The sequence below is a fragment of the Zootermopsis nevadensis genome, unplaced genomic scaffold (genome assembly GCF_977971745.1).
Source record: "Zootermopsis nevadensis isolate Lab colony 2312 unplaced genomic scaffold, Znev_1.0 Znev_ptg000050l, whole genome shotgun sequence".
Lineage (NCBI taxonomy): Eukaryota > Metazoa > Arthropoda > Insecta > Blattodea > Termopsidae > Zootermopsis > Zootermopsis nevadensis.
Genome location: NW_028259182.1, coordinates 693,727 through 721,321, shown reverse-complemented (window position 1 = coordinate 721,321; position 27,595 = coordinate 693,727). Strand labels below are relative to the sequence as shown.

Sequence of the window (27,595 nt, the reverse complement as noted above, 5' to 3'; positions counted from 1 at the left end):
ACATATTACAGTGAAAATTCGACTTATACGCGGTGTAATATGAAGTAAGATGTGTCATACATAGAAAATACAGGTGAAAAATCTCCTAATATAAAATTATTACAGGTATTAAAACATCTCATATGCTTGGTACGGAATTTAGCAATCACTTACAAAGAAATTAGAAGTTCCGTTTTATATCTACATTCCAATATGATCAAATGGGATGAAGCTTCTCACATTTTCTCGCGTTGTCTCGCAAAACAAGACGCAATCAGTTTGACCAACAAGTAAGACGTGTTTTGTAAAGTATTTTAGAAACAATGGAGGGTTTAACGATTACACTAGTAGATTGGGTGCATCAAGATAATAAGTGGGTTTCTTAAAATTGTAAAACTTATTAGTTATACTGTTCGGTTATAAGTACGTTACATTGCGTTCAAATATTATTAAACACGTTTAAAAAATTGTGTGAAGGTAGCTTGGCAATACTGGCTCTCTGTCACACTGAAGTGATTGTAGTAGTGTACGCTTTTATTCATTGATATTTTAGGTGGAAATAAATTACAAATTTATATATTTTTAACTTCTCTGTTAAAAGTAAAGAGACTCTTTTGTTATGTTATATATTGAGAGGTAAGTATATGGATTCTTAAGCTATGAAGTACTACTTTCATCACTCGTTTCTCTGGCAAGCCACTTCATATTCTGGGAAACAAAAGCTTTCCACACAGAAACTTATTTTGAATATAATCGCATTGTAGACTGCATGTGTATCCAAAAGATATCCGGGAATTTGGTTTTAATGTGATGTATAATGTGCTATGAACCACAACATTGTCAAGGGTACATAGCACTGATTTCACTTTTCAGGATTCATTATTTCCGCATGGTAAGTACAAGCATAAAGTGAGTTTAGAAAAGAATACTCTGAGACATTTATGTTATTTTCAGCTGAAGAATACACTTGGCTGGCCTCCACTTGCTATGTCAGGACATAGAAATCAGAACAACCCTCCTGGGCTGAAGCAGATTGATCTTGACCAGATCTGGGGTGATCTCAGGGAAGGCATAGAGCAAGTGTATAGTCGTCAGGGCATGTCTAAGCCTCGCTATATGGAACTTTATACGTATCCTTTAGTGTCTTACAGTATTTTGACTTAAATACGTCTATACGGAAGGGTCATTCGTCAAAAATGTGTAACAAAAAAGTGACAGGAAAATGTGTAAGATCGAATCAACAAATCGACAACAATGGTTAGCTTGCGTGCATTGTTGTTACCTAGGAAACGTCATCTGTTTACTCGGCATTGTGTTATATTACTGTGTAACGAAAATGTGTTATCTGTTTACTCGGCATTGTTGTATTACATTACTTTCGTTATTGCGGCAAGAGCTGAGCTGTGAATCGTTTGTAGAGTGGAGTAGATTTTATTTACATTCCATAGATCCTTCTTAGGACTCAACCAAAGGATGTAGAACATGTCATTTCATACAATATACATACACTTAAGAACTTTCAACACAAGTACAAGAACATATTTCACATATCAATGTACATAAATTCCAGATTCTGCAATACAAGTATAAAAAATAATTTTACAAATTAATATACATAAACCTCAGAATTTTAAATATAAATACAAAACTTGCTTTACGTATACGTAGATTATGGATTTAAAGCTTAAACATTTTCAGCAGATGAAATCATCTACAGAATAGAAGGAGTGAGTAAAGAGGTAATCTTTCAATGAAGGCTTGTATACCTTTATATCATAATTTAGACTTTTAATTGTTTGTGGAAAATTATTAAATAACTTGATACCTGTATAGTACACTCCTTTCTGATATTTAGTAAAGTTAGCATTTGGCACATAGAGATCATGTTTACGTCTTGTATTAAAATTATGTACATCTGTATTTCTTTTAAATTTATCCATATTTTCCACCACAAATGATAGCAAGCAGAGTATAAATTCACTTGCAAGTGGAAGTATATTAAATTTACGAAATAATTTTCATGTAAAATTTGCATGTAAAAAACTTTATTACTGTCTGTTGAATTTCCCCAAAATATTAATCCATATGACACTACAGAGTGAAAGTAAGCAAAGTAAACTAGCATTAAAGTATCTGTTGTCATGAGTGGTACGATTGTTCTCATGGCAAAGCATCCAGAGCTTAATTTGGGAATGATATACTCAATGTGTTTCTTCCAATTTAAGGTATTGTCAACTTGTAAGCCAAGGAATTTTTTTGTTTCAACTTCCACAATTAATTTTTCTTCAAAACCTGTATTTAACCTAGGATATGTCTTGTGCTTAGTAACAAATTTTATGAAGTTTGTTTTTTCAAAATTTAGTGCCAGTTTGTTAGCTCTAAACCATTTGTTTATGTTGGCAAAGACGTCATTCATGATATTTTCAAGATAGATCAATTCTTGGTGTGCAATAATGATACTTGTATCATCAGCAAAAAGAATAGGTTTGGATATAGAGTTTATAGTTGCCGGCAGGTCATTTATATATGTGAGGAAAAGTAAAGGTCCAAGAACTGAACCTTGTGGCACTCCATGATTTACGATACCCCATTCTGAATAGGTATTATGATTGGTATGGGGGCTTTTAATTTCTACTTTCTGCCTTCTGTTATTTAGGTAGGATTTAAACCATTGTTCTACTATACCTCGAATTCCATAAAATTTCAGTTTCACTAGTAATATTTCATGGTTTACACAATCAAATGCCTTGGCTAGGTCACAAGATATTCCACCCACATGCATTTTATTGTTAAGGGCACATACAATTTCATTAGTGAAACTAAATAGAGCCTTTTCTGTTGAGATATTTGTTTCTAAATCCAAATTGCAGTAGTAGTAGTAGTAGTAGTAGTAGTAGTTGCAGTAGTTGCAGTCGGAAAGTAGGACCAGTGTTATGTAGACATTTTTACTCTGAATTACCCCTTGAATCACTGCCCAGGATATGGAGGATTGGTTCTGAAAAACATCATATATGGAAAGTGACAATGGGGAGACAGAAATTTGAACATAAATAATGTTTTACAAAAATGACATAATGTATAAGGAATTTAACTTCATTAGTGAATGACAACTATATACATCCTTTGTTCTTCCTATTGTATGGCCATTCCTTCTAAATCCAGTTTCATGTTGTCAGTCACAATAATATAATAAAATCATTAATATCTTAAAGCTCTGTAGACATGCTTTTTTCTTCCTATTGTATGGCTATTCCTTCTAAATTCAGTTTCATGAGCTTTAAGATATTAATGATTTTATCATAAAAATCTTATTTAAAATGTCTGATAATTTCAGTAGATATTGTGGATCCCTTGAACATGTCCAAAAGTAACTGTAAATGTAAGGCATTTAATAAAATAAATAGTCGTATTTGTTGGTGTCATAGTTTGCAAATAAATCATAGATTATATTGCTGTTTGAATGGTTTGAACATTGTTTCAGTTTGTATTCACCATGTTTAAAAATGTAGAATGAATGACGTAATCAGGGCTGTGGAGCCGGCACTAAAATCTCTGACTCCTTCATCTTCATGAAAGCTCAATATGTATTAATAATGGTAAACCTACTAAAATGGTAAATGGTACCATAAGAGATTGCATCACCACCACGTGAATCATCAGGCTACTTTTAGACTTATAACCTATATTTAAATATAAGTCTAATGATTATTGCAGAAATTGATTGATTTGCCAAAGTTACAAAGCATTATTCCCACACCATGTGGTTCAACACATCATTAAATCTCCCTAAGCATTAGGTTGCTGGCGGCTCACATGGTAGCGGAAGTGTTAAAACAGTATTTTCTTCAGGTTTTATATCTAGGTCAGAGTCGGAGTCAGTAAAAGTGTAAAATTGCTTCTGACTACAACTCCACAGCTCTGGATGTAATACCGGAAGAGTCAGTGAAACCTTCAAAAAATCTTTGTATGTGAGTCTTACCTTCTTACATGTAATGCCTTTTATGATTTATGTTTTGTCTTAGTGACTGCGTATATTAAAGGAATGTCATTTCATAGAACCAGAATGTTCATCAGAGTACATTATTAGACTTTGTCTTGACCCAGTACATATTATTTAACTTTTTCATAAACTCTCTTTGATATGAACATTTGTAATTGAGGTTACAGTAAGTTGGCCCTGACAGAGTTTGTATTCATTAGTTGGCTTATGCATTTAGTATGCCCACAGTATCCCAGCAGCCCCTATGATTTAATTCTGTTTAAGTATTTCATTGGTTTCCTTTACTGTTGGACACCTCCATATTTGTGGTGCTTTTGAAAACTTAAGTAAAACCTTCAGACACTTCAGCTTTTGATTTAGAACAGCCCATTCTAAGGATAGCTGGCTGATCTTAGCATTATTAAGCAGTTGTATGCTTGTCTTACAGATTACACATGAATGATAAGAGTATGTTCATTGTTATTCTATAGGAGGAAGAATATTAATTTTGTACTCATATGATGGGAAAGGGTTGCTTATTTGAAGAGGAAGAGAAGAGTAAAATTTGTATTTCTCATATGGTTTGTTTCATTCCCTTATTTGCATATATCTCTTTGAGGTACAAATGTTTTCCTCATTTTATCGACATACTATTAGAAAACATTTGTGTGATAATTTGATGTGTTTCCTTAATGAGCTCTTCCAGGCATGTCTACAACTATTGTACAAGTGTACATCAACAAATAAATCGCAGCACATCTACCAAATCGAAGAAGGGTCAAGTGTCTGGTGGTGCACAGCTTGTAGGTCTGGAACTGTACAAGAGACTACGAGATTTCCTGCGTAACTATCTCATCAGCTTACTCAAGGTTAATATCATCTGCCTGCTTAATATTTACTTAGTCTTCTATAGATGTGAGTCTAACCACATGGGAAAAAATTCTAATACTGGTATCAAACCCAAATGTACATTATCATATGCACAAGTGCTCATCTTTGGACACTAACCTGAGTTATTTGAATCCAGACCATACCTTGTATCTATCAGATTATTTTAATGTTATCCTTCCATCTAACCTAATTGGTCTCTTCTAGAGGTGTTTTTGACTAAAATTTCACATGTACTTCTCTTGCCTTACCACTCCCACACTTTACACAAAATTTATCATTTGCATTTTCTTAATATGCTCAGCCATATTATCACATACTCCTTTCTGGCTCAGTTTAAACCATAAGACTTTCTATCAATTGAATAAAGGCCTTTTCCTAATCCTCTAAACACTGCTAAATATGGTCTCTTTTAATTTGTATGTATCATATGGTTTTAATCACAAAAATATTATCCATAGTTATTTTATCATTCACAAACCCTTCTTGAAATCTGTAAACCAGCCAAAATGCTGGAAGATATGCCTAAAACAGATAAAAGTGAAATTCTTAAAAATGATCAACCCACTTACCCTTTAAAATTATTTATTGTCAGGACTTTTTCCATCGTCCGTTTTTAAAATTCACAACGTTTTGAAGGCTGGTTCTGTCTCCGTCTTCAGGTGAGAGATACCTACTCTGTTGGGTCCCTTAGAAAGAGCAAGTCTCTGTCACTGGAGTAGGTACCTCTTACCTGAAGATGGAGACAGAACCAGCCTCCGAAACATCGTGAATTTTAAAAACAGACGATGGATAAAGTCCTGACAACAAATAATTTTAAGTGTAAACTACCGTCGTCAAAATCCTTTAGAATTCACTCACTCTTTCCTTTGCAAATTGGACAAATAATGTCAGTTTCCAGTTGACAGGATATTTTTTCTCCTCATTATTTTATTAAACATATATTTTTTAAATATCAGCCCCCCCCAACTTTCATAGTACAAAACATTTTCCACATTTCTGCTGGTATCCCATAAAGTCCTAAGGGTTTGTTATTCTTTTTTTAAATTATATTCCACATTCTTCCTTTGTAAATCACTATCCAGTTCTCTTATATACATTCTGTGGGCCAAAGTTTTATAAAGTATTTCATCTCCAGTTTTCCTGGAAAATAATTCACCCATCACATGGTTTCACATTGTGTTTGGAAACCCCCCCCCCTCCCCCCTCCAGTTGCTTCACATATTTTCTTTACTTGTTTACCTAACTAGATTATGAATCCACTTCACTTCCCTTTATTTATCTAGTAGCTTCCTTATTATCTGAAGATCTTTCTTACCTCTTCTGTTGTCTCAGCACTTTATTCTCCCTGCTTCATTATTTTACACTTGAGTGAGTGATCACTCTTAATATGCACACAGTGGGTGCAATGGTGCATTTTCTTTGTGAGTGTTTGATTCTATGCATTCACAGTCATCTGATGATTCTGTCATCCACATTATCACTTTCATACATTTGGTCATTTTTCTCTAAAACAACCTGTTTACTTGTCTTTAGTCACATCATAAACCATATCACACCAAGTAATAATCACAGATGTGAAACTTTAATGCTTGGCACAACATCACACTACAATGAAACTAGCTTAGTAGACAATTTTGGAAAAGAACTGAAATGAATACAATCATAATTGTGATATATATGAAAGAACAATCTTCACTGTATCTGCTAGGACTTGCCAGCTGTTGGCTCACTCATGGACAAGGACATAGGTCTCGGAGAGAGATAGTTGTGGGTTCATATACAACAGGCAGTTGTGTCACTCATCACATTAACTCTGATGGTGGAAACAGTTTCCAAAATGTTGGATTTGGTGTCTGTACTCACATGACTGATCACCTCAGAAGACTTCATTACCCTTAGTACAATAAAAGATATAATATGCTTTGTACATATCCTAGATTATTGTAAAGTGGATTGGTTATATTGGGACTCAAGGAGAATATATTTTAAGTCTGAGAAATAATGGGCACAACAAGTTTTCTAGTCTTATATCAGATATATAAAATTTTGTATGCATGTGCACACACGTGTATGTTATATACATATCTATAGATTGTGTCTAAACCACTATTTAATTGGTAGCATTACAAACATGGTTATGGAAAACTTTGAGGTTATGTGACATTTAACTTATTTGGAATTATCAGTAGTAGGCACACAAATGCTCACTAAATTGTACAGTAACAAATTTCCAGTTCTTACTAGCCTTGTCACATAGAATGAAGCATGTGAAAGAAGTACTTATTTTAATTGGCCACATGAAGAACTTGCTATCCTTTTAGGACTGCTATAATTAATGGTATGCATTTTGTTATATTTGCAGGATGGTATTGACCTGATGGATGAAGATGTTCTCCAGTTCTACACAAGACAGTGGGAGGAGTATCAGTTTAGTTCAAAGGTGCTTAATGGTGTCTGTGCTTACCTCAACAGGTGAGAAGTAGTCACATTTTCTACTATGACATTTTTTGTCACTGGAGACCGTCACCGTTCAAGTGAGAATGCTCTTCCAGCTTGCAGCTCTTCTAGCCTTATATTTATTGTTAACAGATGTGATTTGGTTACCATACACTACAAGATTTCAGGAATTGAAGTGCTGTATATATGTGTATGCTATGCTCCCAAACTTTTCATAGTGTTTTTGAAAATATATTTAGCAAAAATACTACTAAAGACTTAAAAGTAATATATTATTGTAATGTGGCTTGTCCCACTCTAGAAAGCTTAACAAGTATGCATGCAATTACTGGTATGTTTCACTACAGCTGTCTAAACTGTTTAAAATTTTACACTTACAAATCTTCAAACAACAAAAGCATCTTGTGTCCAATCCCAGGTGCACTTGATCCATTAATGTAGTTGTTGAATGTTGGATTGTTTCACTTCTCGTGTAGATATCAGTGGATGGTCTCCAGATGCCATCCATTCAGTGTATAGCTGTTTAAGTGAAACTTTAAATGGGGAATTAATGTGTACATCTAATGGTTGTCTTTGATCAAAAAGGTATCATAACCTGATCAGTTGTACTAAGTTTTGGTCTCTTTTTTAACTTCTTCAGTCATGTTACCCCACCTTCTTGATAGCTTTTGTATCTAATGGCATTTCAAAATATATAGGGGTTCCATTTACAATTTGGGAAAGCATGTACAAGCATTCAGAGTTACTGGGTTTTTTGACTTTATCCAACGTCCAAGGTTAAAATTCACACGACGTTTCGAAAGTTGGATCTGTTTTTGTCTTCAGGTATATGGGGCAGGGGCACCTACTCTGTTGGGTCCACTCAATCATTGGACAACCCGGGTCAAAACCGTAACACAAGTAAAAACGCCCGAGGTCAGGTTTTGTCGATGAGATACAATAGAAATAAACACAATAATAATAGAAAGTGTGTGAATGTCAATGACTATCAGACGCAACAGAGTAGGTGCCCCTGTCGCATACGCCTGAAGACAAAAACAGATCCTGTTTTTAAAATGTCATGTGCATTTTAACCTTGAATAATGGACAAAGTCCAAAAACCCGGTAACTCCGACTATATCATACCATTGTCAGAACCGTACAGAATGTACAAGTGTTGTTTTCTAAGTTAAGTGACATAATTTTAAATGCTGACAATTTTTCTTTGTGCACTTTAAGAAATCTTTGTTCAGTGCTTGTTTACCATCTTGCACAAAAATAATTGTGTCAAAACACATTCTCTCCTCCTCTTCTCCATCTTCATTTTGTTCTGAAGATATTTTTACCCACTAATGATGGCTGCACACTTATATTTTGAAATCATATTCATGTGTTTATAAGGTAAGAATGTAATTTTACATGCAACTTGTGCCAGTTGGTTTATTGAGAAATTTCTTAGATTTAACGTGTACATCATTGTCATAGATAGTTATAGGACGCATTCTGTTCAAGCTGATTTTTATTTCTTTCATATACTTATATTTCAGGCACTGGGTACGGAGAGAGTGTGAAGAGGGTCGCAAAGGAATCTATGAGATATACCAGCTAGCCTTGGTGACATGGCGGGATAACTTATTTAAGCAGCTCAATAAACAGGTTTACATTATTAGCATGTCTGATACTTCTATTGGGATAACATATATAATCATAAAATATTTTATTTAAGAAGGTATAAATTATAAATTACTAATTATACATTTGTCTCCATCTCTCATCTGTCTACTACGTTTTGTATAGGTAAACTATGAAATCATTTCCAACTCGGCATCTCTGTTGGTAGCCGTGATCTATATTGTGATTTAGGTCATGGCTTTCAAATCTCAAATTTTGTGTCTATAAAAATGCTGATTTTGATACATGCAGAAAGAGGTAGTTCTATAGTAATATTAATTGAAGAAAAGGAAGAATTTAGCAACAAAGAGATATAAGACAGAAGAGAGTGTGAAGTGTTCATGAAAATAATACTGAATTTCCATCTACATAAAAGATGAGAACTGTGTTGAACTAGCTTGGGGTATGTCAAATGGTTGCTTTGATATTAACACTGAACCTTCATGTTCTGATAATACCAGAGTGGTTTTTAGAGCAAACTTCATTGAATTTTCTGGTACTTGGATCTTAACAGTAATATGACAGTTCATGTTTGCAGGCTTGGCAAATAAAATGGAAATAGAAAATTATATTAAAGTTAACATTGACACATTCGCTTGAGAATAGAAATATATCTATTTTCCAAATTGTTATGTTTTCTTCAGAATGGTGGGTGATGTACAGACTCCAGAAACCCTTTAATGCAAGTGATAAGTATCTTGCTTATTTGTGATTCATACAACTAAACCATTCTTATTCATTATTAGGCATTTTCATACGTGTTTGTTTGTTCCCTCCTTAGTTCCAGCTGACTCATTCAGTTTGGTAGTAACTTGGAAGAGACATGATTTTGTTTGTCATTCCTTTACAGTTGTGTTTATGAAATGAGCTTATAATATTGTGATGGAGATGTTTGTGTCTTAGTGCTACGTGCACAAATGTAAACTTGATAGTTGCCATGTTGCAGGTGACAAATGCAGTTCTGAAGCTTATAGAGCGTGAAAGGAATGGTGAAACTATCAATACAAGACTTGTGAGTGGAGTGATCAACTGCTATGTTGAACTTGGTATGTTTGCAAATGCAATATTTAGAATCAATGTCAAGAAAAGTCTAACAATGAGTATTAATGTCCAAAGAAGGGGTTAAGGGTGTCACATCACCAGTACAGTATCAGTTATGAGCAGCAGTATGTACGTACTGATGTATTTCAGTAAACTGTGTTCTGTATTATAGTTTTGTGAACATTGCATTTTTGAACATAAAATTGTGATGGATGTAAATAAACCCTGTTATAATCAAGTTGTTATTGAATGTTTCCCTTCCCAAAGTAGGATGTATATGGTAGGTGCAATATACATAGCATTTACTTTCTATTAGAATGAAGTGAATACTTGTGGTATAGGTGTTTCAGTAGGCAAGTGATGATGTGCACATGCATAATCCTCCTTTTCCTGGGTGGAGAACTTTGGTCTGTAGTTCAGAGCTACTATTTCCCACACATCTTTGTCGCTTTCCTCTGTTTCTCTCTTTGTTGTGTTGCTATTCATTTATTTGTTTTTTTATTGTTTTATAGTAGCTGTAGTGTTATTCTATCCACATAAAATTTACATCAAATCAGGACATTTTCAGTATACTTGTATTGCAGCAGCACGTTACTTCCGAGGCTGCATACATTACAGGTATTTACTTAACTATCTCAAACAGTAGATTGCTCTTCTGTTTCACTTATTGGAGTGGAGTTGTACATACGTGCCTGCTTGTTTCTGTACTTTGACATTTGCTGTCCTCAATGGCATGTTTCGATATGTGGGACTTTCCGTGGTTAGGTTGTGTGGCTTTTGACACTTTTGCATTTGGCAGGACTGAATGAAGAGGATCCTGGTGCTAAGGGACAGAACCTGTCAGTGTACAAGGAGTCATTTGAAAATGTGTTCCTGGAGGATACAGAGAGGTTCTACACACGTGAGAGCACGGAGTTCCTTCGACAGAATCCTGTCACAGAATATATGAAGAAGGTAATATTGTGGTTTAAGTCCCATTAATTTTCATGCCATTTCACTGGTTTTGTATGTACTAAACTTGTGATATATCATTTTATGCAGTTTTCATAATTTTTAATAACTTCCAGAAACATAAAATAAGCAAACAAAGAAACTATTAACACTATAAAAAAGACACTAGTGCCAAATGCATTTCAACCTCAAGAGGTCATCATCAGTGGCAACAGGTAAATTAATTAATTTAATCAGAATGGTTTAGAAAACAAATCATGAAGTAGAGTATTTTACAAAAGCATATCAAGCATCACTACACCAGATGTTGGTTTCACAGGAGTTGAACTCTGCACTTAGCTATTGATCCAATGGTCTGGTGGCTGTAGCTGGTCTGCGGCGAGCCGTGGTTGCATCGTCCGTACCTGTGAATTCCAACGAAGCGTGGGTGTTACTGATGATGACCTCTTGAGGTTGAAACGCGTTTGGCACTAGTGTCTTTTTGTAGTGTTAATAGTTGTTTGTTTACTTATTTTATATTCTAAGACACTACTCGGTATGCAACGTTTCAAGATTCCAGAAACATGTAAATAAGGGGTTTTTGACTGGCCAATGTTTGCAGATACTAAGACTGAGCAAGTGTACTGAAACAGACACTCTTAAATGGGCCACTGGCCATGCTTATTATAACTATTTTATTTTGGCCTGTCTGTGCCATATGATTCAAAGAGTATACTTTCTGTTTCAGGCAGAGCAACGTTTACTTGAGGAACACAAGCGAGTTCAAGTGTACCTGCATGAGACAACGTTGGACAGGCTGGCTAAGACGTGCGAGAAAGTGCTAATTGAAAAGCATCTGGAAATTTTCCATGCAGAGTTCCAGAACCTCCTTGATGCAGACAAGAATGAAGATCTTGGACGCATGTACCAACTCGTTGCTCGTATTCCTGATGGTCTTGGTGAGCTGAGAAATCTGCTAGAGAGCCACATTGCCTCACAGGGACTTGCTGCCATTGACAAATGTGGTGATTCTGCTAACAATGTGAGTTTAATTTTGGTTCTTGCCTCCTTTTACAAGTTTACTTTTGTTATTCATGTTCAGTTGGTTTGTCACCATTTGTCGTTACATGTGTGAAATATTGGTAATAAGTATATAAGCATGAACTAAAGCTGGAAGAAGCAACAAAGTCGTAATATATCCGTAAGTAGTAAATCTTTTTGAGACTTTCAAAATGTAACATTAAACATATACATTCAATTCAAATGAGGTTCATTGCATAACTCGGAGGAAGAAATTCTGCAAATGCTTTTTATTATTCAGTTCATAAACACTTAATATCAAGCTAACACACATACTGTATGTGAGAGTCGAGTAAATACCTGTGACACATGCAACTTGGGGAAGTTGCATACTGAAAATAGGACTTGTTACAATTTGACGTGAACTTTTATGGGTAATGCTTTATAACACTACATCTGTTATAAAATAATAACAGTAATAACAAACCAAATAAATGAATAACAATACTATGAACAGTGGATCCACAGAAAGCAACAGTCATGTGTATGAAATATCTTTGTATTAAGACCATTGTTCTTCACTGAAGAATATGGGAGATGTGCTTGCACACATCGTCACTTGCCTATCAGGTCACCTATCTCACAAGTATTTACTTAATTATCATATACAGTACATGCATGCATGCATACATATATGTGTGTGTATGTATGTATGTATGTATGTGGATAATATACATGAAAATGATTGCTTAATTTGTACATGATTTTGAAATGTAGTCTTTTGTGAAAGAACATTGTTATCATTTGTAACTGATACTAGAAACAAACTTGGTCTTCCGATTAAAATGACCCGGCTAGGGTGCTATCCTTTTTTGTAGAGGGAAAAGGAATCCCACAAGAATTAAAATGTACTCCTCTGTTAGGAGGTATATACCTTAACACGACCATTTGGTTTGCAGTAGCAAAGTTTTTGGAAAATCATGGTGCATATGTTAGAACTGGCGTGGATAACGACAGCCTACCATTGATTTTTAACCAGCCCTTGTAAAGTTTTAAACATAATATTTTATTCACAGCCTATAATATATTTGATATAAGTGACTATAAATGGGATGAGGAAGAAGTTGTAATTGTTGTGAATGAGCCTTGCTTACACATTTAATGTACAAAGCGTGTTGCTGTGGCTGCAGTGCCATAATTTGTGTTCATCAGATGTTTCAGTTGTGGTTTGTGGGTTTTCCTGTTGACTGGTGATTTTCTTTGTGCCCAGTGGTAGAGAATTTTTGCAGGGTATGTTGTTGAGCAAGGTTCATGTTGGTAGTTGTAGTTGATGTTAAAGTGTTTCACTTTTGCATTGTTAGTATACTTTTTACTCTTAAACAGCTTTATTTGAAGTGACTTCTAAGAAGAGAAGAGTTGATACCACTGGTAGAGTGTTTTAAGAAGTGAGCTAACTTTTTTTATCCTGTGTGTGTCTGATTTGTAAGAAATCGGTAGCAGTCATGAAGGAATATAAAAATGGAAAGACATTTCTCATCCAGAATTCTCAATATGACAGTTTCTTAGCCATTGATGAAAGTATCGATGTGTCAGGTACCAGGAGTGCTTGGTATTCAGTCAATGAAGGACACTGTTACAGGAGAGGATATCTTTAAAAAGTGGAATGCTTAATGTCAAAATGTCATCTTAGTTTTGACAATCAGATTTATCACCTGCAATGTTTGGAAGCAGGATTGGATTATAGAAATAAGAGCCAAGTTTAATTATATGATTTTGGGTTCATATGGAGTAAATTTGTTACTTGCACAAAATTTTCTTAAAATCAAGAGTATTTTATCACTGCCAGTTCCATGAATTTCTTGAAGGTACTTAGTGGACTATGGGAAATTATGTATTTGTGTGAAGTTCAGTATGTAACTAACTAACTAGATGGCTTACCGAACCCGAAGGTTCATCACCCTGTCCTGGGCCAACAAAATCCAGTGTCCTTCAACTCTTATCTCCCATAGATCCCACCTGACATTATCCTCCCATCTATGTCTAGGTCTCCCCAGCGGTCTCTTCCCCTCAGGCTTCCCAACCAACACCTGGTGCACACCTCTTGTCCCATCCATGTGCGCTGCATGCCCCACCCATCTCATTCTTCTCGACTTAATCACCCTGACAATATTGGGGGAGGAGTACAGATTTTTAAGCTCATCATTATGCAGTTTTCTCCATGCCCCTTCGTCTTCTCTCTTAGGCCCAAATATCCTTAACATCCTATTCTCAAACACCTGCAATCTGTGTTCCTCCCTCTGAGTGAGAGACCATGTTTCACACCCATACAAAACAACAGGCAACATTATTGTTTTGTATACTTTAATTTTCAGGTTCCTAGAAATCAGACTGGAAGACAAAATATTTTGAACTGAGAAGTAGCAAGTATTTCCAGAATTTAGTCTCCTCCTAACTTCCTAATGAGTATCATTTTGATTTGTTATTGTTGTTCTCAAATATTTGAACTCTGTAACACTTTCAAAGGATTTATTAGCCACCCCAGATAATTATGCCCACCTGTCTACTAGCCTCTAGTAAAACTTCTGCATTCCTCTTTATTGTATTTTTATCATCCCCCAATAAATTAACATCACACTTGTCTCTTCACAGAGTCAAAGGCTTTTTTGAAATCTATAAATAATTGATGTACGGTCCCACTTAACTCCCATTTTTTCTCTAGTATCTGATGAATGCAAAAGATCTTATCAATCATTGATCTGTTTCGTCTGAACCCACACTGATGATTCCCAATAATTTCATTCGCATTTGGAGTTAATCTTGCCAAAAGAACGGATAGAATTTTGTATGAGGTTGATAGCAGAGAAATTCCTTGGTAATTACCACACTCAGTCTTGTCCCCCTTCTTATGAATAGGAATAATTATGGATTCCTTCCATTGTGGCATCTCTTCCTTATCCCAAATTAACTGAATAAGCTTATGGATCCTCATATGCAACCCTTTGCCACCTGCTCTAATTAATTCTGCTGGAATCTGATCAGTGCCTTGAGATTTATAAGTTTTCAACTTCCCAATGGGGGGGCCGTGCGGTCTGAGGCATGGGCTTGTGCCGCTTGGTCGCAGGGACCGTGGGTTCGAATCCCACTCAAGCCATGGATGTTTTTATGTGTTGTGTTGTCCTGTGTACAGGTAGAGGCCTTGCGACGGGCCGATCCCTCGTCCAAGGTGTCCTACCGAATGTCCATAGATTAAGCCAACTGAAAAGTTGGGGACCTGTAAAGGGTACCGGAAAATGTACAAACATTGTTAAACCGGAAAAAGAAAAGAACTTCCCAATGGCTAGTTCAACTTCATCTAAGCTAGGTTCTGAAACATGTTGAAGCAGTTTTATAATTTTAGGAGTGAAATCATCATGTTCCTGGAAATGAAATGTATCAGTGATGACTGGGTTTGTGAAGTTGCTTTTCAGGTGGATTTAACAGCCTACTTGAATGAGCTGAAATCAAAGCTTCAACATTAAACTTCACTTCAGCTTAGGAGTTGCAACACATTTTATTTTGCAATATTATCTAACAGTGTAATGCATTAATTACAGTTCCTTTGCTGATAATTGTGTTCAGTGAATAATAATTTCATGGGATAGATTTCAAGAATTTAAGAGCTAAGAAACAAACCTATGGCTGTTCTTGGACCCCTTCAGTATCAAAGTCAACAGTGTGCCAGAAAGGTTCTAAATGGAACTGCTTAAACTGCAAGGCAAACACATTAAAATAGGTTGCACAAACCTTCTTTACTAGACTTTTACAAATTACTGAAATAGGACGTATAGCATTTATTAACTTAATGAACAATTTGCAGAATTAATTCAAATATTTGCCTAAAATTAAGCATTTTCTAGAACTAATTTTTGTTAAAATGCCACACTTACTTTCAATTAAATCCATCCATCTCTCCCCCCTACTCCCCACATTAAAATGTAGTCCATACAATATTTTCACTTCATTTTACATCACCTTTAATATAATGCCTTGTTTGTTCCCTGGAGTGCAGGTGATAAAGGTGGTATATGAGAAATCTGGATCACAGCCAAAAGTAAATATCTAAACTTGTGTTTTTCTCCTCTGCCTCTCCTGCTTTTACAAATTACTCATTCTCTAGTAATTTTTTTTCATTATAAAACTAATTCTTGAAAATAGCATTTGATTGAAGTCAACAGCCAGAATGGTTATATTTTTCCCAGTTTCAGTTTGTCAGATTTGGAGTCGAGGGCTGTTAAACCCAGGGACTGTGGTAGCTACACAAGTGGTCCGTCTCGACCATCATATCTTGCAGAAAATTCTCTATCATGTGTGCTCCTCACAAGAAGAGACCATTAAGGGGGTGTCTTATCTTGTTTTGTTGATGCTAGGTGTTTGGTTACAGTTCCTGAATCTGTATTAACACAAATTACAGTGAAATTTCTATTTATGGGTTTTCTGGAGAAGAAGCATTTTGTATCTTAAATCAAGAAAAACTATGACTGGTCAGTTAATGATATAGTGTGTTTTAGTTATTTCAGGAAATTGTTTTCAATGAAAGTGTTTTAAGTTAAAATTTACTTAATTTCCTTGTTTTTGTTTTGTATTTCAGTTGAAGGGTTCTAACTGTTGCAATAGGTTTGTCATTGGTGAATTTGTTTTTCTATTGCCAGGACCCCAAAATTTATGTCAATACAATACTAGAAGTTCATAAAAAGTACAATGCATTAGTACTGACAGCATTCAACAACGACTCTGGATTTGTGGCTGCTCTGGATAAGGCATGTGGACGTTTCATCAACAGCAATGCAGTGACACGACAGGCCAACAGTTCATCAAAATCACCAGAGTTATTGGCAAAGTACTGTGACCTCTTATTGAAAAAGAGCAGTAAAAATCCGGAGGAAGCCGAACTTGAAGATACTCTTAACCAAGTTGTGAGTATGAACTTTGAAGTTGGTACAGTGATGTGCTACACATCTGCATACTCATCGTTCAATGGTTCAGAACCCATTTTTGTAAGTGTATTGCTGTATTTCCTCAATTTTAAGATGCACCCTTGATTCATTAATAGGTTTTCAGGAAACTGCACTCCACATGGAATGTTTTCAAGATTGCCATAGCAAGCAACGTGGCTATGGTTATGAAATGCTGTTCCTTCATGCATTTTACAAGATTACTGTGCCAACAGTAATTTAAATAGTTTGGTACTGATATTCCATTTCTGTGTATTTTTTTAACAGTGTCCAAATTACTGTTCCAGTACACTACATGGTATGCAAGGTTTTAAGATTAAAGAAAATAAATTTCCAAATTTAGTGTAGCTTAAATGAAATGTTTCATTGAAAAGCAACTGGAAAATATCTGCAATTTCTGTTACATGTTTTCAGCAGCTCGGGGTTTAACACTACCTGTGAATTTTTTTCTTTGTCCCTCATGATTATTTATGTCCTCCAACCAAAATCCTGAATAATATTGTCATCTTCATCAGTGTCACCATTTACATTTACATTGAGAATGCAGTCGTTCAATCTGTTGTCACTACCAAACTCTGAATCTGATTAACACAATTGCAAGAACTTACATGCAACACTGTAATGCTGTGCACAAGACTCTGATAATGCTATCTATGAATGCTCCTACCAATACACATTACCAGTTATTGAAAGTGTCAGTACCTTAAATGAAAACAGACTTTGAAGATCTGGACTATTTTTATTGATCTGTTTAAATGTAAATAGAAGTAATTTTTTTCTTTGCTGAACCTTAAAGTGAATAATAAATGGAAATTTTCAGGAATGTAAAATTGTATACTTTTTATGGGCCTTTCACTAAAACCATAATAAGAATATGTGAAATTGTGATAGATGAAAGTTTCAGAATTGGAGATTATTAGATGAAACTTCTCAATGTATTGGGATACATCAGTTCTTCAGTATCTTAAAATGCAGACTCTTTTCTGTGTAGATGGTTGTTTTCAAGTACATTGAAGACAAAGATGTGTTCCAGAAGTTCTATAGTAAAATGCTGGCAAAGCGGTTAGTCCAGCATATGTCAGCCAGTGATGATGCTGAAGCATCTATGATCTCAAAGCTGAAGCAAGCTTGTGGCTTTGAGTACACATCTAAACTTCAGCGAATGTTCCAGGTTTGTAATATTTCATACAAATAGACATTATATGCTTGTGTGTGCATGCATGCGTGCAGGTATGTGGGCCTTGTTTAATATAAGGGATAATACAAAGAAGGTCTAGCTCTGTATGAAGTGAAATAGATAAATATTGTAAGGGTAAGATGAAAATGTGGTCTATTAGCATTTTATAACTTTGAGCCTTTTAATTGGCAAGCACTAAATATATTCTTCCATACTGTGAAAGTGCTTCTACCTTGAATGATATTTTCCTTTCAGTGAGATGTTCTTTTTGTTGGCCTATAGCATGGCATGGAGTGAATGTTGAGCACTGCGACCAAGTGGTTAGCACTCCTGCTTTGTATTCGCAGGGTCCTATGCTCAAGTCTTGGCCCCAGAATTAGCTATCCGTTGGTTTTTCTTTATTTTCCTTAGTCATTCCAGGCAGATGTCTGAACAGTACCTCAAATTAGGCAATGACCACATTTTCTTCCATATCCTTATGAATTATTGAATCATCCTGTTATTCAATGCCACATAGCCTGCATTGTTGACAGCATTGTTAAATTAGCCATAAATATAGGTGGATGCCTTGTGACATTCCCAAACTGATGGGGGGGGGGACCCCCCCCCCCCCCCCCCCAATTTTGTAGGAACTTAGGTTAGACTTTGTGTTGAATGGTAACATAATTCCAAAGTAATATTCTGTCATTTCTTGTGTGATCCTGTTTCACCATTATGGTACATTCTGCAAAGATATTTGTAACAGCAAATTCTGATAAATTGTAGTATATTTTGAACTACTGGTTCAGATTGTCATCAGATTGTGCTATTTTGTTCCCAGACAGTGTTTTGTTGAAATAAGGTATTTTATTTATTGTATTGTGTAACGTGGCAGAGGCACTGGACATTTGGCCTTGACTAATGGATAATAATGCCATAACAGTTACATTCTAATTATATAAGACTAGAACATACTGATGTTTTTTAATATACAGCAGAAACCCCCAACATGGGAGGGAGTGCTGTTTTTGAAGATAAACCCAACCTTGCGTTATTGAGGTTCATGGTATGTGCTCTTGTGATAACCATTGCAACATTGAGATTGTAATCGACGTAACACATTACTCATATTCACTTATTTTTACCTTTACGAACAACTTTCTTCCACTGTATCATGACATGACTCCACAGAGTACCTGCAGTAATCCTGCAACCTTGTGATACATGATAGCCTTACATCAAGTTTTCTTGCAGCACATATGCTCCGCCCAGCCGTTGTCTAAGGTAAGATTGCTTGGCACTTATTAACAAGGCGTCCTGTGTCTGTTGCAGGATATTGGTGTGTCTAAGGACTTGAATGAGCAGTTCCGGATACACCTCACAAACTCAAATGAACCTCTTGACATAGACTTTAGCATACAGGTTCTCTCCTCAGGATCTTGGCCATTCCAGCAGTCCTTCACATTCTCTCTACCCACAGAGGTGTGCATAGCTCTGATACTATGTTTACTGGAAGTCCCAGTGCAAGTAGAACATTTCTTGTTAAATAATAAAATTGTAATGGCAGTGGGTTTTGCATATGGATGCACAAACACCGCATTTGTGTCTTTGCCTTACATGTGTCATTGAACTGTCTTTGTCCCCCTTGTGTGAGAAAGTGCACTCTCGTTATAACACTTTTTAACCCATTTACTGCTGATTGAATTCTACAAATTTTAAGAAATGGCTGTTTTCTAGGGTGTTGTGCCATGTAGTCTGGTAGAGGTTTACAGACATTTCAGAGGTACTTGTCATGATGATGGAGATGCAAAGTACCTCTGAAATGTTAGTAAACTTTACAGTGCAACAGCTCAGAAGACAGCCATCATCATACTCACTGCTATGAGAACCATAAATCTTACTACAGACTAGAATTATATGCATTTTTTATGAAAAGAATATATAAAGTGGGTGCATAATAGGGAGGCAGTGTTTATACATCCATCAACACTTGAATTCATTGTAATGAAATTTGATATTTGGGATCAAAACTAAAAGTTGTGCAGATAAATTAATTTGGTCAGATTTAAATCCTTTACATAAACCACAAATAGCACTGTCTGTTATCTTACAAACAGTTAACATAAACATTGATATATAAAATAAAATGTAGGTCTCATTCTGATCTGAAACATTTCTTAACAGGACTGGATTCGTGTTTATTTGTTCTTTTTTTCTTTCTGTTGAAGGAAATACATAGTTTTATGTTTATGTAAAAATTTATTTTGGCAACGTAAGTGAAATTTTATTGAAAGGGAATGAAAGTTGATTCAGTACGTATGTAATGTCCAAAATTTAAAATTTTGTATTGTGAATGGTGATAGGATGTAGTGACCAAACAGTAAATAACAAAAACTGTTGAAGTAAAGAAATTAACCTACTTCAGAGACCTATCTTGTACAAAGTTTAAGTTGGTGGTGTTGAACATTTAATGGTAAAAAGGATAAATACATTTTAATTGCTTCCTCTACAAGATTTGGATTAGCAGTAATGGAACATCAAAGCTAATGAGGTATGTAAGATTAAAAATAACACTTTTGGAAAATATTTGAGCTCCAAATTGACCTGCTAGGAATTGAATGGTATATTCTTCGCTTTCAATTTTGGATTTACAGTGAAGAACATGGAGTAATGTTTTGGCCAGGAAGTTTTAGGATGGTCTCCTGCCATACTGTAAAACGAGAGCTAAATTGGAGGGTAACAATTGACTGGTTTCCCTTGTTATCCTTTATCAAATGTGTATCGTGGCTTATGCTCATTACATCTGGCTGTGCATTGCATTAGCATGCCTCTAAACAATTAACTGTGGAGTTAAAAGTCTGGCTAACAGCACCATAGTATGGAGATTTTGATTTCCTATTCACATACTATAAAGGTTAATAGGCTGACCCAAGTTTCATGGTCACTACTTTAGAGAAAAAAACGTTGTGTATACCAATAAAATCTTTTATAACGTCCAGCAATTTGGGATCATGTAAATGCGTAGTTGTTGAAGTGTCTCAGGAATATTTGATATGTGATTATAACAATGTCTAATATCCTTTTGTGGTCTTAAACCCAGTATCAGATACAAACAATGTAACCTATTTCATTTCTATTGTTTCCTGTATTGTTGCATGGATTGATAATTTTAAGACAAAATCTTTGTAAACCTTTTGTTAAAGGTTTCTTGGGCACCTAAACGTATTTCTTGTGTTGTTACTGGCAGTTGGAGCGAAGCGTTCACAGGTTTACGACATTCTATAGTGGCCAGCACAGTGGACGAAAACTCAACTGGTTGTACAACATGTCAAAAGGGGAACTTCTCACAAATTGCTTCAAAAATAGGTAATTTGATGACCTTCCATTTGTTATTGTAAATTATTAGTATGAGGTATAAGAGACAGAATCCTTCCAGAAGTACATATTGCAGATTGCTGCAGCTTAGTGGTGAGCACTCCATTGTATTCAAGTGGTCTGTCAGTCTGGAGACCAACTGATCCGAGGTCCCTCTAGCCAGAAGCCAGCCTTATATTAGGCCAAGACCACTCTTGCACAGTCATCCCAATTCATGATTCATTCATCATATAATTTTATTGTGTATGGTTTGAGGTATTTGACAACATTGTCATATAAAAATATATTTTACTTTAGCCATTTTATGGCTGTGCTTGACTATTTTAAAATTGGGAATTATAAATACAAAATTTCAACTCCACAGCTGTATTCCATGCAATGTAGAAGCCACCACTTAAAGTGTTGTCTGTGCAGAAAGTCTTGTATAAATAATAAAAAAATCCATACTTACAAAATTTGAGACCATGTTTAAAAAATCTTGCAGTTCATAGGCTCATGTTTTAAACTCCGTTTATACTCATATTTATATATGATTTATGTCATTCAGTGGATACCCAGATGTTTGCTTAGTGTACCAGCTTATTGATGAAAATTGTATTGAGGAAATCATGCCATCACTCAGTTTGGAATCTTGTCATAACCACCTTTCCCCCCCCCCCCCCCCCCCCCCCGCCTCATTTTAATAAGAGTTCAGATAACTTCAATTCTATTTGGGCGGTCCATGTGGAATTTGTGGTGGACAGAATGACACTGGGGCAGGTTTTTCTTGGAGTTCTTTGGGGGGAAACTGTCAATATCATATCACCACTGCTCCATGTTCACTCATACATCATCTGGTGGCTGGTCAGTGGGCCCTTTAGCAGCCACAGTTCCATCAAGACATAATCTCTTTCATTCACAATACTGTGTGAATTTTGGCATAAAACAAATTAATTTTTTTCAAAATTTTGTGTGAAATATGTTCAAGAATATTTTGCCATAAAGAGGTATGTGATAACATTGGAATGGGTAAGATTACATTATAGTTTTCATAATAAGCATTATTCTCTGAGTATTGTTAGACTGATTAAATTTTCAGAGATGAGTTAATTGGAACACTGCACACATGTGAGAAACAAGAAGTATGTGCAAAATTTGGTTGTAAAATCTTATAGGAAGAGACTGCTTGTGAGAACGCACATGTGTATGCATGTATGAGGGACACAGATAATCATGTAATAATGGATTCAGAGAAATAGGTTGTGTATGTGAAAAGTGAATTGAACTCAACCCAGTGACACAATTTAGTAAATCCTGATTAACTGAAAAACTATTGACATTTGTTGGTTTTTATTTATTTTTTAAGTGTTCAAGAATTGAAAGCATTCACAAATTGATCAGAATATTGCTGTCATAGGTACACACTGCAGGCATCAACGTTCCAGATGGCAGTGTTGCTGCAGTTCAATGTGTCAGACAGCTGGACAGTTCAACAACTGCATGAGTCAACACAGATCAAAGTAGACTTCCTTGTGCAAGTACTGCAGATCCTGTTGAAAGCCAAGTTGCTTCAAAGTGATGATGATGAGAATGAACTGCACTCCAACTCGTCCATTGCACTCTTCACAGGCTATAAGAAGTATGTAGGCAACTCTCAGTGTGATGGTTCTCAACCAGTACAGCTTGCGTCTTTCCTCATTATTATGGCTGTTTTATAAATTATAGCCGTAAAAACATTAGGATAAGTGTTGCTAAAAGAATACGTTATCAAGAAATGAACTAGAGAATTGAGAATATGTAGCATTCTGAATTCCATTTCCGGTCAATTTGAATTGCTGTATGTTCTGGCAAGAAGGTTCAGGGGCGGCTCTCATATTTTCTTTGCTTTTTATGGATTCCTTTGCAACTTTAATGCTTTTTTATTTGTTTCTTTCCTTTGTTGTTGATCCCCTGTGATTCTTGCTTCCCATGATCCCAAATGTTACTTGTTTATATCCCTGTGTGTTTTGTTATGTGGCAGTCCTCTTCCTCTCCTAGGATTACAATTGGTATTATTTTCAGTGTCCCATGTGCAGGAAAGATTTGTTGTCACCATTATGCTGTATACAGTTGTTCATACAAATTCCACCTTACCTATATTTAGGAGATGGTATGGGTCTTTGTGCCAAAAAGTCCGGTAGACGTTTACCAGCGCTTCAGAGATGCTTGCTTCCTTCATCAGCTGGGCATTGCCCTGTTCATGGAAGCAGTAAGCATCTGTGAAATATCAGTAAATATCTGCCAGACTACACAGTGCTGCAAACAAGAAGACTGCTGTCTTCGTACTTCCCAGCATGAGAACCTCAAATGTCACATGGTATGAATTGTTTTGACTGCATTAACCTGTCACATTGCAGCAAAAAGTTGCGTGTCAACATCAACATCCCGATGAAGACAGAACTTAAAGTGGAGCAGGAGACAACCCATAAGCACATAGAGGAAGACCGCAAGCTGCTGATCCAGGCAGCTATAGTGCGCATCATGAAAATGAGGAAGGTGCTAAAACACCAGCAGCTGGTTGCAGAGGTGCTGAACCAGCTCTCATCCCGCTTCAAGCCTCGTGTTCACGTCATTAAGGTGTGTTTTCCTAATAGGTTACAGGTTGCAGTTACATTGTTGTATTCAGTTCTGAATTATGGAAGCTGAATAGGGGTTACATTCAACTTTTCTTTGATGAGAATCATTAAATTATTTATACAATAATAACACAAGGTGCAGATTATGTTTGTTACAATTATCAGACACATGAAATCTTATTTTTTTCATAGCCAAAGTACATGTCCAATCAAACAAATACAGAAAATTTCTGCATTTGATATGTTCTTCGGGTGACCCATTTTCCGCCAGATCCTCTGAACAAGTGGTGGTGCATAGTTTAAACCACAGGACATAAATCCTTGAGAAAAGTATTACCAGTAAGTCCTGGGATGATTTAAAGTGCCCAAATCTACTACAGTGAAACCTCTATCCATCGTTCCCGGAACTATCGTTTTCCCGGATGCATCGTCCGTTTTGTTCGGTCCCGAATACATCCCATATAAAATAATGTTAGATTTTCCCGCTTGTATCGTTCCTTGAACTATCGTTTTATCGCATCGATCGTTCAAAAATCTTAGTCCCGGCCCACAGTTTTCCCGCAATGATCGTTTCTGAGAATTTAAAATGCTGGGTTTAGAGATAAATTAATACCGAAAGACGCACAATGTTTTTGGAATACACAGTAGCGGTAACCTGTTATGTTGCCCAACCAGCACATTCTTTTGGAATGAGGGTCAGTGGTGCAGGGGTGATAGTTGGAGAGAATGGCGGCGCGCATTGTCAGAAATTTTACGATTTTAATTAGGGTGCACTCATATTTCGTTCCAGCGATGCCAGATGGCATGTGCAGTGTGAATTTCTTCACAAATGCTTTTATTACAAGTACAAAGGAAAGGCTGGCGGCACTTTTCATTCTTCTGGTTCATCTCGTTTCCAGCGGTTCAGGGTCTTCTACAGCTACGTTTCGTTGAGTTCGGCAGTAATAGTATTTCCATTCTTCCTGTTATTGTCCGCAAAGGGGGTTGGAGCGGTGAGGAAGAGGAAGACGACGAATTCGAGCCCGAAGCTTTGCCGAGTTTTGCCGAAGCACACGCTGCATTGGCGAAAGTGAAGTCGTTCTTTTATGCGCTTAATATTAGTGAACGTGACGAAGAAAACATTTTGAACGTGGAAAGTGCTCTGTTTGGTCTAAAACGTAAAGTTTCAACAAACCAGTTGTCCATTAAAGACTTTTTTTGGTAAAAAGAAGTAACTTTGAAAGAGAAACATTGTTTTTTTTTTAAATTTTTAATGCTTTCCCGCATCTATCGTTTTCCCGCATTCATCGTTTTTATTTCCCACCCCCGCCGAAAACGATGCATCGAGGTTTCACTGTATTGTCTGCAGACTTCATATGACATGTGGGGGGCGGGGTGCAGTATGCGACAGTGAAGGTTGTACAATGGCTGCTGCCACGATCTGGTTCTTCTGTTTCAGAAATGTATTGACATCCTGATCGAAAAGGAGTACCTGGAAAGGACTGAGGGCCAAAAGGACACATATAGCTACTTAGCATGATTACATAGCGACAGGAACAAACAAACGAAAGAGGGCGGGCAGGGTCAGCACTATCCACGCTAAAGTTCTACATAGAAAAAATAAATTGTAAATGTCAAAATAAAAGTAATTTAAAAAGGAATTAAAAATAGAACTTTAATTTATCATTGAAAATTAAAACTTCCCATTCAATGTGAAAAACTTAAGGCATCACCATCAAAGTAGAGTCCTTTCCCTCAGGTGATTATTTTTTAAATATTTGGCACTTACTTACTCTTTCATAAAAATTGGGTGGTGGGAGAAAGTTAATTGCAAATTCCCCAAACCACTCCTTATTCTTAACGATGTGAATAAATCAGAACTAAAGGGGGTAATGTGTCAGTTCCTTCTCTGCAGTTTTGCAAGTGTGGGCCATATACAAGAGTGAAAACAGAAGCAGTGATTTGTAATTTATTTTCTTGTGTCTTGGTTATTTGCTCTTATTATCATTATTTTCCTCTGGTACTTGTTCACTGGTGCTGCACAGTGTGTATTGGTGATACTGAACACAAGATAGGACAGTGTGTGACTACTATCTCCTTTTCAGTTCTATCTCATCACCCTTCAGTCCCTACTTACATTTTTCTTTCTTTTGCAACATAAGGTTTTTTCTAACAGTTTTACTTACCAAAGGAACTTGTGACAGAACGGAAAACAGTGTGTATCAAGCGTTGAGGACTTAACTACATCAGAATGTGGAAAAACTGGCAGAGATATTGATTAATGTATGGATGTTTTGTGGTGTGATTGTATTAAGGATCTGTTTTTCTGTTAAATATTGCAAAGCTTTTTATCAACAATTTTTGATCTTGTAATTTTCCTGTTCCTTCTCAAGCTTTCATCAACATTCCTTTATATGCTTTTAAAACCCTAAGAAATGCCTATATTGTTCCATTCAGCAGTTTATCTTCAAATGGGTTTTTAATGTATTATCACAGGATACTCATAGCATTAGGAACTTTATAACTTTGAATTACTACCCCTTATTTTCTTCATTTCTAGCAATAATTTGAGCAGATCACTGAGAAATGGCACTGCTAGCAGTTTTTATAATTCTTTGTTTTATTCATCATAGTGCCTTTACTTAGTAGGTTTTTGAGAGTAGTTTTGATTAGAGATTCGATACACACTGCATTCTATTGGCTTGTTATTTTCACATTACTACTGCTACTACCTGGTGATTATGTAAAGCAACTGACTAATAATGAAGTGGAAGGCATTTGTGTTTGATGAGTCTGGCAGTGTTATTTCCATGTCCGAAATGACAGGCTCAGAGAGGTTCACTGATGTGCAGTGTGTCTGTAAAATAATGGTGGGGTAACAAACAGTCATAGTTTTGGAACAAAGCACGATAGAGACATGTAATAAACGTCAAAATAAAGAGAAACTGTCCAATAATCTTTTCTGTTCAGTAGATTTTGATATGCGCTCCTTTAGTTGCCCTGCAGACATCAAGACGATATTCAAGCTCTTGCCATACATGACCGAGAACATCCTGTGTGATAGATGAAACAGCTTCAGCGATCCGTTCTTTCAAATGGTCCAAATTTATTATTTGGACAGAGAACACTTGTTGCTTCACATAACCCCACAAATAAAAATCCATAGGGGTAATATCTGGAGAGTGTGGAGGCCAGGCTATCCACCCTCCTCGTCCAACCCATCGCTGAGGAAATGTTTGATTTAGGTGATCCCGCACGAATGTGGCAAAATGTGGTGGAGCTTCATCTAACTGGAGAATGAAATTCTCCGGTATTTGGGGCACTGCAATTCAGGTGTTACATAAAATTTATCCACAGGACAAAATTAAACGATTCGAATTTGCTACAGACATTCTGGATAGGTTAGATCATGATGGGGAATTTTTAGACAAGTTTATGTTCAGTGATGAGGCTACGTTTCATGTTTCGGGACGAGTCCATCATCATAATGTTAGAATATGGGGTAATGAACTTCCATGTCATTATGGAACATCAACGTGATAGCCCAAAATTT

General features: G+C 36.0%; 1 protein-coding gene and 1 long non-coding RNA gene across 3 annotated transcripts; both read left to right on the top strand.

The window, feature by feature from the left end:
• The first annotated feature begins 196 nt into the window (after window positions 1-196).
• On the top strand, window positions 197-26,400 carry Cul1 (cullin 1). Of its 2 annotated transcripts, none has more exons than XM_022078810.2 (15): window positions 197-269; window positions 934-1,109; window positions 4,665-4,827; window positions 7,212-7,321; window positions 8,833-8,941; window positions 9,903-10,002; window positions 10,797-10,951; window positions 11,676-11,969; window positions 16,636-16,899; window positions 17,930-18,109; window positions 19,427-19,576; window positions 21,342-21,460; window positions 22,866-23,087; window positions 23,845-24,064; window positions 25,502-26,400. In XM_022078810.2, the coding sequence occupies exons 2-15, from the start codon at window positions 967-969 to the stop codon at window positions 25,580-25,582; spliced, it is 2,310 nt and encodes a 769-aa protein (XP_021934502.1). In that variant the 5' UTR covers window positions 197-269; window positions 934-966; the 3' UTR covers window positions 25,583-26,400. The 2 variants fall into 2 exon arrangements, with proteins under 2 accessions (XP_021934502.1, XP_021934501.1); XM_022078809.2 differs by lacking the exon at window positions 197-269 and adding an exon at window positions 410-615.
• On the top strand, window positions 1,117-4,024 carry LOC147871519 (uncharacterized). Its single transcript, XR_015538732.1, has 2 exons — window positions 1,117-1,718; window positions 3,829-4,024. It is a non-coding gene; the product is annotated as an uncharacterized LOC147871519 (long non-coding RNA).
• Window positions 26,401-27,595: the final 1,195 nt, after the last annotated feature.

Bases quoted from the DNA above. Each gene is read 5' to 3' on its own strand.
- Cul1 (XM_022078810.2), top strand. From the start codon at position 967: ATGTCAGGACATAGAAATCAGAACAACCCTCCTGGGCTGAAGCAGATT. The intron at 1,110-4,664 runs GTATCCTTTAGT...GAGCTCTTCCAG, and splicing joins CGCTATATGGAACTTTATAC to GCATGTCTACAACTATTGTA. The intron at 10,003-10,796 runs GTATGTTTGCAA...TGCATTTGGCAG, and splicing joins CAACTGCTATGTTGAACTTG to GACTGAATGAAGAGGATCCT.